General features: G+C 40.1%; 1 protein-coding gene across 1 annotated transcript in view; it reads left to right on the top strand.

The window, feature by feature from the left end:
* PDE10A (phosphodiesterase 10A) overlaps positions 1-14807 on the top strand; it is a 301470-nt gene extending 286663 nt beyond the window's left edge. Inside the window, exons 19-22 of the mRNA XM_055311551.1 lie at positions 952-1063; positions 3898-3978; positions 6741-6829; positions 9089-14807. Coding sequence (XP_055167526.1) covers positions 952-1063; positions 3898-3978; positions 6741-6829; positions 9089-9206 — 400 coding nt within the window. The 3' untranslated portion in view covers positions 9207-14807. The remainder of the gene's footprint in view (positions 1-951; positions 1064-3897; positions 3979-6740; positions 6830-9088) is intronic.
* Positions 14808-15086: the final 279 nt, after the last annotated feature.

Genomic DNA, 15086 nt, shown 5'->3' with positions numbered 1-15086 from the left:
AGTAAGGCAGCCTTTGGCAGTATCAGATTCCTGAAACTCCTTAGAATGCTCATATTAGCTAGGAACGGTGACATCTCACTTGTGGCAGTTGTGTGTCTTTCTTGAGAATTTGCCTTTTAAATTATGTAATTTGCTTCCTAAAAGTTAAACTCAGTTAAAATTCCTTACTAAATAGCAGTTAGTGCTACCATTAGGCATAGATTTTGTTTAGGACAACCACCTGTCACTAGACCAAATCCATTAAAGTTGTAGGGGTATGTCCTTTTGAAGTCTTCAAGCAGTTATTTCTTGTTCTTCAAGAGGAGAGATTAAACCAAACCATGTTTAGAGAAAAGAAGTCAAAATGTGAATGCAAAGCACCTGGAAAGGAGAACTCATTGCATTTGGAGGTTAGAGTTTGCAAAGAGTTTGGAGGGAGCTCCCGTCACACCCGTTCTCCACGCTTGGAGGGCAGAGAGTGTGCTGAGGACCTGAGTCTGCTCTGGCCTCGTCTTTAGCTGTGCACTCTGGGGAGGTCACTTCATTGCTCTGCACCTCACGGTTTTCTTATATGAACAAAAGGATTGGGATAGATTTTTTTCTTCAAGATATCTTCACCCTGTACATTTCCAGAATTCCCTGAAAGTGAAAATCCGATCCACAGCTGTGGAAGCGCACCAGAGGACTTAGGTGGCACAGAGCATGTCTACATGGTGTTCGATTGCCACAGTGATACCAAGGCAGCAGGGGCACACGGTGAACAGAGGTGACACGACGTCCCTCCAACTTAAGCAACACTAATCTTGAATTCCACTTACATCTCTGATTGCGGGTTGTACCTTCAATACTCCCTTCCCGGTTGTCAAGGAATGCCTACTTGGAGACTTATTTCTGAAAATGCAGAAGTCTTTGTAGCCTGTATTATAAGAGAGCAAATGCCACACTAACCAGATTTATTTTACTGTGTTCTAGAGATCGTGTCATTGGTTTGATGATGACTGCCTGTGATCTTTGTTCTGTAACAAAACTATGGCCGGTGACACAATTGACGGCAAATGACATATATGCAGAATTCTGGGCTGAGGTATGTTTTTTATTTTTATGTGAATCTTAAAAATGAGAAAAATTCTGATGAGCAAGTAAATATATGGGTAAATTGGTAACAATGTCTTAATAGCTCAGGTTGCTTGTTACTTCAAAAAACTATTGGCAGTCACATGCAGTAGAGAAATTAGCATTTACACATGGATGTAAGGACATTTATACAGACCTACAGCCCACAGTATTGCGGGTCCATCAGGGTCACAGACTGTGTATGTCTACACTTGGAAATTTGGGACATGATTACCATAGACAGACAGGATTCTGGAAATATTCTAGATAGTCAATTCACCTGCACATTATAAGTTTTACAGAGTATATGGGCTTTTAACTCATGACGCTCTGACATGCGAAGCAACCATGGAACTTACTTTCACTAATACCTTTTCTTGACTGGATTATCTGCATTATCAGAAATGTGTGTTTTATTTCTCAATTTGCTTTCTGAATTGTCCATCAAATAGAGTCCTCTCTTGTTCAAGTGAACCCACAAATACCTGGGCCCTTCTACATATTCAAATGAAATAAAATGTTTGCGTACCTCATTTGGCTCGAGGACGTTAAAAGGACATTCGGAGGGCAAAGAGTTTGGTCGTTGCTGATTTGAACCATTCAACCTCACCCATATAAAAGAAGGGATGTAAGAAGTAAAAACCAGTCAATCATTCAGTTGATAGTGTAGTAGAAATGATTTATAACGTTAATTTTTTTCATGATGGCAAAGGCAAAAACTTTCATTGGATGAGGACCAGAGGCCTGGAGTTGGTTATACTCACGGTGTGACTTCTCCAGAACGCCTAACATGTTGTGCAGGCATACTCCTGTGTGCTTTTTTCCTGTTTTGTAGTGTGCATCCCAGAACCTCATTACTATCAGACTCCATTAGGAAGGTTGCTTTAGGTGTATGTGTCTGACCTGTAATCTCTGACTTGACTATCAGTCAACTTAATTTGCAGACATGTCTAAAAATGGTAACCTCCAGTACATTCTGTAAATATCACATGAGGAAAACTGGTCTGAAGCTACCCTATTGTTTTGCAAATAATTTTATTTAACTGATATAATTCATACTTTAATACCTATATTTGTATTCTAAAATATGAATCAAAACGTGACAGGTAAGTTAGGTAGGTTTTCTCCCCTCTCTATTCTGCACTGATTAAACTGTCCACAAAGATTAAGCTCCCAAAGTTGCCCAGGGTGCCATCTTCCAGGAATATGAGGTCCTGGGGAGGAAGCAGAGGTTGTCACTGTGTCTTGGCAGCAACCTCCCAGTTGTGCACTAGGTCCCGCCTCTCCCCATCTCTCCTCTCCACAGGACTCGGCCTCCTGGTGCCTGAATCCCTGGTGCCTTCTGACCGGGCTGGCTGCCTCTTCCTGCACAGTTAGATGAGCAGCCACACAGAGTGTGGGCTTTGATGTTCTGGGGCTGGAGATGGAAGTCCTGCTGGAGCACCAGGGATCAAACCTCTGGCCAGCTTGCTGACTCCTCTCTGTTCCTTAGTCATCTCACATGCAGGCTAGGGAAGGCTGATTCTGACTGTGTGAGCACTCTTCCCAGTCTGGCTCTCCATGCTATTGGGATGAGGACAGAAATCACGAACTTGAGCCCACATGAACCCACTGCCTCTCTCTGCCATCCCACGTCTCAGCCCCTTGGATCCCCTGAGTCGAGTCCCTCCCATGGGCGGCCATCCAGGTCAGCTCCGCTCTCCCCCATCCTGCCTTCTGCAGACCTCTGGGCCACTTGCTCCTGGAACACACACCCCACAGTCCTCCTGGGTTCTCCTGTGTAGCACCGATCCTTGTTTGAGAGTACTCTACATTGGCCAGTCATTGTTTATTCACATTCTTTTTACTGACTGGACTGTAAGTAATATCTTTGAGCAAGGGGCCCAGTTAGTGTCACTCACTTAGAAAAGGAAAGGAAAAAGGTTGAGAACCACTGAGTTAATATTTAAAGTAATAATACTAGAACAAAGCTGTACTCAGTACCTTTGTCCTATACAATAACATCCTCAGTGAGGGCTTTAATAATTTGTTTTTGGACCCTACCTTCTGATTCCTGAAAATAAGCATGATTGTGAAATAATTTAAAATAGTTGAGTAATTAAGAAACATGAGGGAAAATTGAGGTAGTAAGGAAAATGTTGGGGTATGTTAAGAAAGAAGATTTTTAACTAAAAAGAGGAAGATAATTTTTAAAATCTATAAACTAGGGATAAGAACATGTAACTTACAGTATTTCATGAAGATTGAATGAAATAATATTTACGTTACTTATCCCAGAGCGTGCAAAATAGAAAATCTTTAATAAGCATCTGTGACTACAACCCTTAGGATGATGTGTAGCCAATTATACTGTATCTTTACTAGCACGTCTAGCACGCTATAGTTTATTCTTGACATACAGTATTTCCCTCTAAGCCCTTGCTTCATCCAGTTCAGCATGTGTGAAAATTCCTTTGAAAAATAAGTAAGAAAGAGGCCTTGAGGTTATCCCATACCTTGTTCTTGTCATTCCTCCTCACTATTATCTGTGTCTCCTCTCGTTATAACTTTTACTAACTTCTGCACCATGAAACCAGGAGAGATGAGTGCATTTCAGATCAGTGCATAATTCAGTTGAGAATAACCTCAGGATAAAAGCCAAACAATAATATGTTAGGTTTTTATTGTTCTGACATCTGTTCGGGTCAATAGCCAGAAACATCCATTGTGAAGACAAGTATCGAATAAAAGGAGCAACTCATTAATGCCAAGATTTCGTAACTGTTTATACATTGAGAAAGCTTGATTTTCACTTGTTTATCTTAGGGTGATGAAATGAAGAAGTTGGGAATTCAGCCTATCCCCATGATGGACAGAGACAAGAAGGACGAAGTCCCACAAGGCCAGGTATGAATTCTCTTATAAAGTCAGACCATGTAAGGCGGTCATAAAATCATACATACGATGTGTTGGAGAACCCAGGATTAGGAAATTGTAGTTGAGTTTGAAGAAGCCACAACTACCCTTGCCATCAGTTCTTTCCACAGATGGAATCGTGGTAATGGATGGCTTGAAATGGAGGGATGGATGAGTTTGAATTGTTAATATTTTTTTAAAGATTTTATTTATTTATTAATTAATGAGAGACACACACAGAGAGAGAGGCAGAGGGAGAAACAGGCTCCATGCAGGGAGCCCGATGTGGGACTCGATCCCGGGACTCCAGGATCACGCCCTGTGCCGAAGGCGGCGCTAAACCCCTGAGCCACCCAGGCTGCCCGAATTGTTAATATTTTTAACAAGCAGAAAATCTTTTGTTAGTGAATGTGCAAAGGTGCTTTTTGGAGAGTAACATTATAGATTTTGATCAGGCCCACTTTTCCTAACAAATAATACAGAGTGTTTTAGTACATTTTGAATGTTGTGTTACCATCAGTTGACATTAATTATTGTTTTTTTCAGGTTTTACCACATAATTTATGTCACTTTTTTGATGTTTTGACAGCTCTTAGGCCTTGTCAGTTCTGCATTGTGCACATGTGGCACAATCTATTTCTCAGATTATTGTCTTTTTAAACTACCAATCTTCTAATGCCATAATAGGGAAGTTAGCTATAGACAAATAATTATAATATAGAATTTTGTTTAGAAAACATTTCAGGGGGATCCCTGGGTAGCTCAGCGGTTTAGTGCCTACCTTCAGCCCAGGGCATGATCCTGGAGACCCGAGATCAAGTCCCACATCAGGATCCCTGCATGGAGCCTGCTTCTTCCTCTGCCTGTGTCTCTCCCTCTCTCTCCCTCTCTCTGTGTATCTCATGAATAAATAAATAAAATCTTAAAAAAAAAAGAAAAGAAAAGAAAACATTTCAGAAAACTCACAGGATGGTGGTTTTTGGATAAGTTCTCAAGTGTTCCTACTTTCCTACTTTATTTAAAGTCAGTCTATTCACCATTAATACCAAAGTTGAGGCCAGTCCACAGTTTTTCAAAGATGTCAGCAGAGATAAAGACTATGTGGTCTTCTCATCCTCATGGTCCTCACTACACGGTATGCTCGTGTCTTTAGCCGCTGTGTCTGATCCGGTGCTCACAGTTCCTTCTCTGTTGAACATGCACCAACATGCCTGACCTGATATACCCGTTCGTATGTGTATTTTGCAGTTTAGGTTTTTTTTTTATTATTGTTTATGAAACTCTCCCATATATGTTCTCACAGAGAAACCGCCTTCCCTGTCTGGTGTCTGCTTTTCATGTCATATTGTAAAGGTCCTGTCCCACTGTGTGATTATATCAACATTCACCTCTGTTTTCTTTAGTTACTCTTTCTTTCAACACTGCATATTTGATTTGCTATTTCCTTTGAAACTTACCTTGCCATGTGGCCTCAGATAAAGATCCAACAAAGTTATTTCTTGATAGTTAAGCTGTCATCCCAACAGAATGCATAGGATAGCTGAAAGTGCTATCCAAGAATGGGCTGTGTTCTAGCGCCATTTTATTTAAGACAATAGTTTGGTTTTTTGCCCAAATTGCAGATCCATTTATAGCATGAGAGAGTTTTAAATAAAATATCTCTATGATCGACTAGTATTGTACCAACTGTATTGCTTCTGAATTGTGATTACCATTAAATTATTCTTTGCCATGACAATAAAATGCTCTACCTTCCAATATTTCTTTTTTGAGATCTTCTGCTCCATGACATCTGCTAAAGCACTAAAATAAGAAAAGCCTCTGTGTGAGTTACTAAGTTAAAGATAGTAGTGCAAAGGCATTATTCTAGTAATGTTACTCTGATGACAGACTTTACAATAGCAGAAAGGGACCCAGTAGAATCCATTCTTGGTGCATCTCACTGAAGTTCAGTTTTTTAGAGAAAAAGGTAAGCCCTGATTTGGGGGTCACCTCATGCAAAGAGCCAGTAATATCTTGTGCACATTGTCAGCCACCTGGGCAATTATCTGCAGCTAGACCATCTGCATTCTCTGCTGACATCTTGTATCTGGCCTTCCGTAGGCCAGTCTGGGCCAGCAGCATTTATATGTACTGTGGCCTGAAATTCCTAATAAAGTGCCATTTAATATATTTTTCTGAAGTATCACAGATTAAACACTGTGAAGTAGGGCCTATTAAAAGAACTGTAACATGCAAGAACCTTGATACAGTCAGTGAGATTTGTTGTAGGTCAGAAAAAGGGAGGTGGGTGAAGAAAGCCTCGGGAGATGAAATGGGGCACCAACAGCCAAGGGTAGCAACTCCACAGAACACCCTGCACTGATTCCCAAATATTAAGTGGGAGAAGAGGCCCCCATGTAGCAGAATAGCAGGTTTGACTTTGAAACGTCTATGGTAGAAAACTTTGATCAGCGACAAGAACTGTACTTGAATTTTAACTTGATTGATCTATAAATGGAATCTCATTGAATATTGAACTGGGTTTTGGATTAACTTCCTTTTATGTGTGTGATTTTGAGGACATATTTTAAGACATTTTTAAATGCACTCTGCAGCAGTGTTCATTGAGCCCAGATATCATGGAGCAAAACTAGGACATTTAATTTTATAGTTAGCTTGAGAAATAGAAGCTTCAGTTGAGAGATGGAGTGCTTACTAGAATGGCTAACATGCACTTTTTTGTCTTCCTATGCGTGGCTCTGCTGGGGCAGCTGGGCTTCTACAACGCTGTGGCCATCCCCTGCTACACCACCCTCACCCAGATCTTCCCGCCCACAGAGCCTCTCCTCAAAGCATGCAGGTAGGTACCACAGCTCAAGCTGGGCTGTGATTTAAAAGAAAGACTCCATATAGAATTTTTCTCAATTTTTCTTCAATGTGTGTGCTATGTCTTATCTACAGTTTGCAATAAAGCTAATTTTATAGGCCGTGTGTTTGCCTAGGTAACAAATATATGTTAAGAGTATTCATAAAGTCCTTCATTCACCAAAAAGGAGCAAGAAGGCATTGGGTTTGGGTTTTGTTAGGACTCAGGGATCCATGCCCCAATACGGTTTTTAAAAGCTAGGACTGATGTGTGTTCAGGGCTACTTGTTAGAAAGAGGCTCCGCTGAATCCTACAGTTTCTTGTATAGATGAGGAGGAGGAGGCTTGACTGTGATCTTCTTTCTCTGGGAGTTTTATTTTCTTCCTCAAAGAGATGTAAGTCATCTGTCATTGTCTCTGCTTCAGACTCTTCTGCATCCTTCCCTTATTGCTAATGAGGGATGAACTCACCTAAGAACATGGGATTTTTTTTTTTTTAAGATTTTCATTTTACTTTGAAAAGAAATTCCTCTGAGGAAGTCAGAGGACAATGAGCAGAGCAGCCGTTCCTGTTGATTTTTTGCAAGAGAGTTGGTGTCGCACTGATTTTTCTAACTATTTAGCTAGCCATGGAGTATCTTTGGGGGCTGGGGTAGGCACACTGAGGAGCAGAGGACAGACTCCTGGTTTAAACAGAACCAGAGGCATTAGTATACATTCCTACTTTCTGCTGTTGAAACTCATATCATGAACGAATTATATTAAGGAAAACAAAGAAACAAAACCAACAAGTAAGAAGTTAAAAAAAAAAAAAGATCCTGTTTTTTCCTACATAAGTGGTGGTTTCTGTTTCTTCTCTGCTCTTGGGGAGGCAAATATAACATCCCAGCTTATTTTGTTGAGCCATCACTGACCTTGATCAACAGTTTATTAAAATATTCTCTTATTACATAAGGGCTGAGCCATAGGGACAATACGGAGTATGAGCTGAGACTCCTTCCTGATGGAATGAGGTTGGCAAAGTCAGTTCCCCACAAAAGAGAAAAGGGAATATCAATCAAAATCCATGTTATTAAAAAAAAAATTCTAAGTAGCAATCAAAAGTCTTTTCCTATCCAAAAATTATCTGTATTTTATGTTAATCTAGAACCAGCAGAATGAATGCCTGCTGTCATTATTATCAACCATTGGGATCAGTATTTTCAAAGCTGTCTCAGCGGCATTGATGCATTCTTGCTTCATTGCACTTGGCTGAACCACAGAATCTCTTCAATGCCATTTTAATCTTATTAACACTTAAAACATTTATGTATCGTCGGTGTCCACAGAAACATGGCAAAATTAGTGTATATCTTTTTTCCAATATATCAAAAAATCTCTTTGGGTTCGTGATGATAAGGTACAAAAGCTGAAAGTGCTACATTTTTCAGGTTATATTTCAGAGATTTCTTTTGTCCAGAGGTGTCTTTGCATGTGTGTGCTTTGTATGAATTCTGTGTTTGTCAGTGCAAGGTTCCCTTCTGATTTGGGCTTTGTATATAAGACAGCAAGGTGGGAGGTGTCGATCAGATCTGCACCTGGGCCACCCCGTGGGGTGAGGGGGTGCCGACACCATTCAAGGAGATAGGGACACCTACAGTAGATGAATTGCAGGTGTGGAGGGAGAAAGACCCATGGACAGGGGCACGGGTGGCCTGCCTGAGACACAAAGATGGCTTTGCTGCCACAAAGAAGTTCCTAACATTGGTACCACATGTAACTTATGGTGACTTTTTAATGTAAGACTCAGTGTTCAAAATAAGGCTGCCCCCAGTTTCGGGTATGATGTGGCAGGGACCCCAAGCCCGCTGTCCACTGCAGAGTGTGAAGTCCTGGCTGTCGGTGCTGTTGCCGAACATTCTCGCTGCCCGGGCCTCCCTCCCTTTCCATTTACCGTGGAGCTCCTGGCTAGGACACCCTGCAGCCCATGCCCCTTTCCAGATCTGACTTTCTCACTGGTTCTGAGATGGTAGGTCCAGAGTTCGTGGGACAAAGTATCCCCTAAGTCTTGCTGTGCTGGAGGCCGAGCTGCCCAGCCACGTCAGGGAGACATGCAGGGATGCCACCCGGCCTTGGCAGGCTGGTCATTGTCGGCATCAGAAGGGCACCGTGGCCATCATATGTGATTACACCTCAGGGTGGTGTGCTTAATTCTTCAGATGGAATCCGGAAATCCTTTTGAAACATCACCTGTCCCCACATCTTTTATCCTCAGGAATAACCTCAGCCAGTGGGAGAAGGTGATCCGAGGGGAGGAGAGCGCAGTGTGGATCTCATCGCCGCCAGGGGCCCATGGGCCCTCGGAGAAGCTGCCTGTGAAGATCGATGACTGATTGCCACCCGATGAGCTGTCCCACCTGCAGATGCTCGTCCTGCTTCTTTGACTTTTCTTCCTTTTATTTTTGTGGGGGGAACCTACACCTGGTAATGAGGATGTAAGCCTCTAGAAGAAGGTGACACCCAGGAAACGTGTAAGCAGATGACTCCCCACCAGTCTCATCTGTCACGCGTCAGAGACAGTGATCAACCAGGACTACCCCGTGACCACAAGTCAGCTGTCCAGGGGACTCCATGTGACTCGAGGACTGGCCTTTTCTCACATTGCTGGGCCTTACTGGGAATGGACAGGAATGATTCAGAAGGGGGTCCTTTCCCGTTGTAGCTTTCCAGTGAGGGGTTGAAATGGTACTATTATGATGTTGTACTCTGGCTTTAACACCAATGTTGCTTTGATGTTGTTGGTTATAAATAGGAATTTTTACACGTTACTATTGTGAATGTTCGTGTGTGACCTACTCGTAATTAGCGTGAATTGTAGCTGACAGCCTCAGGACAGGTGTCACTGAGGGGACAGAGTAAGAAGTGTCTTTCTGCAATCAGTGATGGAAAATAGATTCTTGTTTCAGAGCCTCATGAATTAAAAGTTAGGTGGATGACAAGTGTATTCTTTAAGTTTATACTAAAGGGCTTGGATTAATAGATTTAACACTAAGTGAGGTAAGACTTTCTATCCTCTTGAGAGGAGATTCAGATAAACATAAAAAATCTCAGAACTCAATTCAAAAAATGTCGAAGAATATTTTTTATTTTTTTCTTCATTGTAGGCAAATTTTCTAAACCCTTTGCCTAGAGAACAAAACAAAAGCAAGGCATATGAATTTTTCTTAACAGATAGGTCTTACGGGATGTCAAATGTGAATGTCAATAATGATTTCTTTATATTTTCACTTGGTGTCATTGCAAGAATTTAGACTCACATTCAAAATGAGAGGTTTATTCTATGAATTATTTAATTAAAATACCATACATTTCTCTCAAAGTCAAATTAAACCATAAAATTTAAGTTTTGTGTAATTTTTACTTTGATCTGCTGCGCCCAACCCCGGTTCATTCCCTGCTGTGTGCTCAGTGGTCACATTTCAAGAGCTCTCCGTCCACAATGGGGGAGTAGAGGAGCCCCGTACAGGCACATCGGGGCACATTTCTTGCTCCCTTCTCTGCTCAAGTATCCAGTATCTACATGCAAACCTGTAGTGTGTAGAGTCTTCTGTATAATTTTTGGTGGACTAAAATTACTCAACAATGTCAGTGTGTTTTGAAAAAAAATACACCAAAGTAGTAGTCCAGACCCCCTCCTACAAGGATTACAAGCCAGTCACTTCGGGTTCATATTACAGCTGTCAAGATTTTTAGCATAAAGGCAGGGTCACCCCCAGAGCTGTGGTTAGTCCTGACCTGAAGGAATTAGAGAATCAGAGGCTCAAGGAGTGGTAGGCAGATCCATAACAAACCGCTTATCTACCTACTATTCACGTGGCAGGAAACTGGAATAGTACTTTTGATAAAATGAATTTTTAAAATAATTCTTTTACATATTCAATACTGTACACATTGTTATTCATATGGTTTTTGCAAAAAGAAATCAGATGTTCCTACAACATGATTTAAGTTGTAGCAGAGTTAGCTATATATAAACATTGTTCTTATTTTAAAATTAACACTATGTGTTCAATTTCCCTATGGGCTTCTGGAAGTTGCCATCTTCCCTACATGGCCCTCCATTTGCTATTGTAATTATACAATAGGAAGTAAAATGAAGTATCTAAAGAGAGAAATACCATGGTGGCTAGACACACACATACACACACACACACACACACAAATACGAAAGTATATACATGTAAGGGATAGAGATGCAAACACATCTATAAAAAGTAAAAACTGGCCCCATTCTTCAAAACCTGATTTTTTTTGTGTGTTGGAAAATGTATATTATTTGATGAAGAGCTGGGTAGAAAATGCCCTTTTCCATGTTAGTGCATTTATTGAATTAAACTCTAAAATGTTGCATGTTTTTCTGCACTCAGATTTATGAAACTGGACCTACCAAAGTTAGTGTAGTCATGTAATGGGACTCAACTAAATTGCAAGGCAGTGGGCAGGAAATACCATCAAAGATCGTTTAATTAAAAGGATCTTAATGCATGGATTTTGCTTGTTGATAAGGAAAACAGTCACATGGGGAGGAAATCTTACGGCTATTTTTGCTTTTTAATATTGCTTTTCTAAAGTTATTACAGAAAATTGTCTTATTTTTATTAGACCAAGTGTATTGTATTACATTTTCTTTGAACAGTTTTCCAAAGAAATGTACATGGATTGACTGGTTGGTTGATTTCTCTTGAAATATTGTCAGAATCAAAGCAAAGTTTGAACAAAGGAAGGACTGTATTCTAATGTAAACTGTTAGTATTCTTAAGATCTACTTAGGAATCATGCATTTACCTAAAATGGGTCCGAGATGCAGTGACATTTAGTCGATAATCTGCTTTTGGAAAAAATGCAGTTAGGAGCACTTTTATATTGGGGCAGATGTAGTTAGCAGACAAACTTTTTGAGTTCTGTGCTCATCTTTTTCCCAGATCTTTTCTTGAAAGGGCAGATGGCTTTTATTACCCAAAGTTTTGACTAGTTTCTCATTAAGAGTGGTTTTTACATTGGATCGAAATTTCCCTGTTCAGAATAAATTTGGTAGCCAGCCGTGAGTATATGGAGAATGTTCCATTCGTGGAAGTTTTAATTGGTTGTGCCAATTTACAATGGACAGTTTTATTGTCAGGTGCAATTACTCCATCATGAAATGTCAAACTTAGGCAACGGAACAAAATTCTAAAAGTTTCAGACATCTTATTAATTAATAGTTGACTGTGGTTTAATTAATTAGAAAAAATAAAACAGATATGGAAAGTAATTCTCAAAAACGGCAGTAATTCTCTTCCTGGGGCAGGATTGAGATCCACTTCCCAGCCTCCGTTATCTCTCCAGGGCTCGTCAGAAAGCGGTGCTGAAAGTGAGACCATGCTGAATTAGTTAGCATTCCTGTCCTCATTCTGGACTCTTCCCTCATAGGGAAAACATCTGTGCAGATGCTACAGTACTGCGTAAGATGACTTGTTCTCACAGCATCAGAAACAGGACTACTTTGAAACTGGATTTGTTCAGTGTAGGTTTCCTCTTCTTAGCATGCTTTCTAGATAGCTTTAGATTTTTTTTTTTTTGTACAGTCTCACTGACTTTTTCTTTACTGGTATGTTTAGGCACACTAGATACATTTGTATGTGATACATGTAGATAAATCCTCAGCTACCTGGATTTTTTAGTAGATTTAGTTTGAATGTTATGTTTCTGGTCTTTTAACTCAAGGTTTGAGCTTTAATAGGACTAAATTACTCACCATGCCTTGCTCTGTGCCTTTATTTTAAATACTGCAATTTTACTTCTTCATTTGCATATTTATTATTTTGCCTTTCTTGCTTAACTGTAATTAAAAACAAAGGGGATATATTCATGATTAATTGGATCAAACTGAATGGATAGGACCATTCTCTCCTGATCAGACGTCTATCCTTTATTTGATGTCATTCACACACACCCTGATGACTAACTATAACCAATGAACGGTTCAGAGGCGGTCTTTTTTTGCCAAAATTTCCAAGAACTGTGACACAGTTATGGTGTGATTTTATTGGGTTTCAGGTACATATGCATGATTTAGATTTTGAAAATCACTTCTAACCTTTATTTCAGACATGTGTTTGCTTTTGCTGATTTTATTTAGGGTTTAATTCTTTAAAGACTTATTCATTTAGTCACATTAATATATTCCCTTTTATTGCCTGACTTTAAAATCTCTGTAAAATGTAAATGAGCTGTCAGGTCTTGCCCCCCTCACCCTGTCCCCCACTTGTCAGCAGCGCATGGCCCTTCTGTTTTACCTTTGCATAAGTATCTACCTTGATACACATTCCTGCCCATTTCTTTAAACTCCTAATCTTAAGTTTAAATTAGTGATTCCCAATGCAATACTTTACACTCTTTGGTTTTCATCCTTTTTTGTACTGGATATTTTGGTTGTCTGAAGCATTAGATGGATTTCTGGGATGGTAAAAATAGCAAAAAAAGAAAAATTTCAGTGGTGTTCTGGTTCTAAATTAAAAGGGTGGGATAAAGAGAAAGACATTAATGTTTCCCAAGAAACAGTATTTCAAATTCAAAGAAGCATTACTGTCTTCACTCAACTGCTAAGTTTCTGGCCTCTGGACCCACAGTGGACAGCAGTGCTATTTGCCTCATGCATGGTTGGACCTCACTCTACAGGGCGTGTGAGGATTTGGTAACTGAACGAGCAGACCCGAGTGTGCCCCTGCTGGGGTGTGGGTTCATGTAGCCCAAAGACCCAGCCCGGGGTTAAGAGCTGAGTCCAATGTGTCACATAGAGAAGTGAGTTTACACGTGTCAGGTGTCAGCTGATAGTTTGAGGTACTTTGTATTTGCAGAAGTGTAAATGGCAAGTCTTTATTCCTGCTGCAAGTTGAGGTTGCGAGGTGTATCATCTGGTCCCAGCTCACTGGAAACATCATCAGACCATGGGTGTTGCAGCTTTGGTTTTCCTTCACCCACTTGGATAATACCCAGTCCTATGCCCTATCTCCACCAGCCTATGTAGATGCCATACAGGAATATTATTTCCCATATAATCTGTTGGATGGCGTGTGTCCTACGTACGGATTTGATGCACACGTTGAAAGTACAATAGATTTATCTGTGGAAGGTGCCCCTCATTCACCAGACCCAACGAAGTGACCCATGTGAAATCATGTGCTTGCCCAAAACACTGTGAAAGTTACCAAAATTTATAGACACGCAGCATCTTGAATCTTTCTGAAAAAAAAAAAGGTGGCTTTCTTTTCAAGTCCGTATGAGCAAAAGAGATCCTACATCCCCACGTAGGTCAGGTCCCACGCTTTTGCCAGCAGTGATCTCGCTGACCCCAACTGCTAAGGTGTAAGATGGGTTACAAGCTGTCCAAAATACAATGCGCTGCACAGACAAATCTGTAGAGTTGATGGATTTGTATCCAAAGTTTTAGTGGGCTCTCTTTTAGGAGAAAGAATTCCAAGTGAACAGTATCCGACTTCATTATAGTTGATGAGTTAGCAAACTTAAAACAATTATTTTATATGTATGACATATAAAGATCTTTGTAAAATGCACAAGTGCAATAATTTAAAGAGGTCTTAACTTTGCATTTATAAATTATAAATATTGTACATGTGTGTAATTTTTCATGTATTCATTTGCAGTCTTTGTATTTAAAAGAAACCTTTACCGTTATGTTTGTATAATAGAACAGTAATCATTTATTATAACCGAGGCAAGTTGTAAATAAATTCATAATTCAAACCGCCAGTATATATGCATATATGGGTGTTAAACTGCAAAATCTAGCTTTGTTTTACTTACATGCTTAGAGCAGCAAGAAATCTTTTGTCGATATGTAACTATACACACAAAGTATATATATATGTATGATACATGAAATATATGTAGAGATGTTCATAATTTTAATGGATATCCTTTGGTGTGAATAATTGAATACAGAGTTTTTAAAATATCATTTTTCACGTTTATCATTTGCTCTCATTTGCGAGGAAGCCAACAGATGTTTTGCATGTTGAGGAGGAGGTGCAGAGGCTCCATCACAGTGTTTGCTCCAGGCCTCGTCTGCGTAGAAGACCCCAAGTTCACGTTGGTGTGATGTGGTGGGTCTGCTTCAGCCATTTCCTAGCAGAAAGGATGACATGACCTAAGATGTTAAATCGTGTGACGTGATTTATTAACTCCGTTGTATAATTTTAAAGGTTCAAAGACTG

This window comes from Nyctereutes procyonoides, unplaced genomic scaffold, assembly GCF_905146905.1.
Source record: "Nyctereutes procyonoides isolate TBG_1078 unplaced genomic scaffold, NYPRO_anot_genome, whole genome shotgun sequence".
Taxonomy (NCBI): domain Eukaryota; kingdom Metazoa; phylum Chordata; class Mammalia; order Carnivora; family Canidae; genus Nyctereutes; species Nyctereutes procyonoides.
Note: the sequence above shows the minus strand (reverse complement) of the source record. Positions and strands in the feature narration are given on the sequence as shown.